We start from the raw sequence: 3,023 nt of genomic DNA on the forward strand, positions 1-3,023 counted from the left end.
GGAAGGCCAAACAGGGGATTGTGGATGCCCGGTATCCATTACATCAGAGGGGACCAAGGCGCCAGTTTGCCATTTGAGACGTGACACCCCCTTGTCCTTGCACTTTATCCCGTTAACTGGCAAGATGTGCTGAAAGTTACATGACCCTGTGAGTGGAAAAGGCTAATAGCAAATACTTTGGCATTTTAATTGTCAGGTTGAGCGTATATAATATCATAAGAGGAATTGCAGGTCATTTGTGTTCCGTTTTTTAAAGATGCATAAACAATTTACCCTGCCGCCACTTTAAAAACAAATCACTCTTTTACATCAGTAATATGAGTCAGGATGCACAAAGGTAAAACGATTTAAATCTTGGTAGGAATATTACAGATTGAGCCCTTAATAGTTCACAAAGTGAAGTTCAGGCCCCCTTGAAGTTCATGAAATGGTTCAAGGAATTCATTATGTAAAAAAATAAAAATAATAAAACGATTCTTGGCCTAATTAATTAATCACTCTGCACTTTTCTGCAAGGAGTGAATACTTCCAATTAAATTAAACTATATATTCTGCATTTTATGGGGCTCCTGGATCTTTTGGGGACCAGCATGTTGGATCAGCACCGGTGTCTCCTCCCAGCATGCGGTAACGCCCTCTAGCCTTAACGATATAAAGTCCTTTCCTCATGCTCTCCTCCCTTTGATGAACACATCTCCAAGGCGTGTGTTCGATCCCCCTGTTCATTCCTGTCCAGCCTCGGCGTCCCGCTCCCATGTTTTGAGCCCGCTGCAGTTCACCATGTCCACCGGGTCTCTCAGCGACGTCGACGACGAGCTCCTGGACGGCATCCTGAAGTTTGGCTCCTCCGGTAAAGACTCCAGCGAGAGCACGGAGGAGAGCTCCAACGGCGAGGGCACATGCGCAGACGACGCGCCGGGCAAAAAACGGAAAACAGCGTCCCGGAAAAGCGCACCCAAGGGTGTGGCACAGCAGGAGGGAAAGCACGGGCAGAGAAACGCGGCCAACGCCCGAGAGAGAGCCAGGATGCGTGTCCTGTCCAAAGCGTTCTCCCGGCTGAAGACTACCTTACCCTGGGTACCAGCGGACACCAAGCTCTCCAAACTGGACACACTTCGCCTGGCGTCCAGTTACATCGCGCACCTCCGCCAGATATTGGCCAACGACAAATATGAAAACGGATATATCCACCCCGTTAACCTGGTGAGGCTGAGGGATGAAGTGGAGGGGGAACCCAGTTTAAAGTGTAGCCAATTATGAGCGAGGGGCAGTTAAAGTGACGTTTAAATTAATTGGATTTTGTTATTAAACCTTTTTGATAGTAGTTTGCTTTATAGTAGCAATATTTTTCATTTGAGGCTATATATACGTCACTGGTATTGATAGATTTCCGGTTATTTTTACCAGGGTGTCAGCCTCCTGCTGTTGGCTATAGGCCTTGTGGTACCAACGTGTGAAGCAGGTGCATGAGAGGGGAACACAATTCATGCTGACTGTACGCAAAAGCTGACAAAGTATACCACTCTTTATGAGACATAATGAATCCGAAGACCAAAAATGGGCCTGTGTAGGCAGATATTTCAAAAATAATGCAGTGGCAGTGACACTGGGCCTTGAATTCCGAAATGAAAATATCTTTAAAAAAATGTGCAATAGCAAATCTCATAGCCTAGGCCCTAGCATATCTTCAAATAACCCTTTGTAATGTTGTATCGTGAAATAGGAGATAAAGACAAAAACACCATATGATTCATCTTTAAATAGGTAATCCATCCCCATAATTCACCATGTGCACCTGATGCTGCAGGTGTAATTAATTGACACATAATTGGCCCCAGCTGTTTAACTTCGATTTGATTGCTTGATGAACTGACGTTGCAAGATGCTGTTGGTCCTAACTGATTGTATTTCCGTCCGCAGACGTGGCCTTTCATGGCTGCCGGTAAACCGGAGAACGAGTTGAAGGAGATGCTGAACACGACGAGGTTATGTGGAACAACGGCGTCCTGACGAAACCAAGCGGACTCGTCCGTGCAGGTTTTTTTTTTTTTAAGGGACGTTAATTATCCAAGTCAAGATTATGACGGACTTGAACGTCTCATCTCCGCAGACTTTGAGTGGGAATAACGGAGAGAGTAATCCGGTCTCCTTCGTTCCCGTAAAGACAATTTGATTTTTTAAATTTAAATTAATTCTGTCACCTATCGTTGTCTTTGCTGGTTCAAAGAAACTGCGTGCTTTTATTTTGCTTTATTTTTTTAAAATACTCTGCAGATGCATTTGTACTCCTGCAGGCCTGTTTTGGCGTCTGCATTACGAAGGATGGATGTCCACATGAAACTTGTCTACTGTCTCAAATTGTATAGATTACATGTATATAAAATATATTTGTACCACTTTTACACCTTGTGTGCTGAATGTTTTTTGTTGTAGCCTATTCCGTTACTCTGTCACTTCCGTGTGTGGGCCCATGCTCTGACCTCTAACCCCTCTTATCACGCCACTCCTCCACAATAGCACGAGCTGAGCTCCACCGAGGCGTCAGAGCAGATACGTCTCTGTTGTTTCTAAAAGATAAACGCTGGACGTGGCTTGTACTTACATAAACAAACATTTTGCCTTAAAATATTATTTGGAATCCTTAAAATCATGCAGTTCTTGTAGTTTAAATTTAAGTTGATCTTTCTGCCATTTTCATTGCTTAAAGAAATGCCTTTTTCCAATTGGCGAGATTGTTTAATTTAATTCAAATCTGGGCAAATAAATTCCAAGGTTTTAACTTTCTTTAATGCAAACACATTTTTCAGAAATGCCACGACGGAGTTGGTGTCAAAAATGTGAGTTCATAACTGTCACGGATGTGCACTGATTCGATAGCTTCTGATTGGCTGAATCCAAAATAATCTGAGCGCAGCAGCCCCTGTTGGGAGGCAGAGGAGATTTTAGACATTTTAATAGGTGCAGAAAATCAGAGGGCTGAGTTTTAATCCCGCCCAGACCAGTTTTTTTTAATTCGTCCGGGT

The 3,023-nt window shown here is 43.6% G+C and overlaps 1 protein-coding gene across 1 annotated transcript; it reads left to right on the forward strand.

Moving 5' to 3' along the window:
- The first annotated feature begins 713 nt into the window (after nt 1-713).
- On the forward strand, nt 714-2,402 carry tcf21 (transcription factor 21). The gene is made up of 2 exons (XM_056427816.1): nt 714-1,203; nt 1,921-2,402. Exons 1-2 carry the CDS (start codon nt 781-783, stop codon nt 2,008-2,010), a joined length of 513 nt encoding a protein of 170 aa, XP_056283791.1. The 5' UTR covers nt 714-780; the 3' UTR covers nt 2,011-2,402.
- The last annotated feature ends 621 nt before the right edge of the window (nt 2,403-3,023 follow it).

The sequence above is a fragment of the Pseudoliparis swirei genome, chromosome 12, assembly GCF_029220125.1.
Source record: "Pseudoliparis swirei isolate HS2019 ecotype Mariana Trench chromosome 12, NWPU_hadal_v1, whole genome shotgun sequence".
Classification (NCBI taxonomy): Eukaryota; Metazoa; Chordata; class Actinopteri; order Perciformes; family Liparidae; genus Pseudoliparis; species Pseudoliparis swirei.

Bases quoted from the DNA above. Each gene is read 5' to 3' on its own strand.
- tcf21 (XM_056427816.1), top strand. From the start codon at position 781: ATGTCCACCGGGTCTCTCAGCGACGTCGACGACGAGCTCCTGGACGGC. The intron at 1,204-1,920 runs GTGAGGCTGAGG...TTCCGTCCGCAG, and splicing joins ATATCCACCCCGTTAACCTG to ACGTGGCCTTTCATGGCTGC.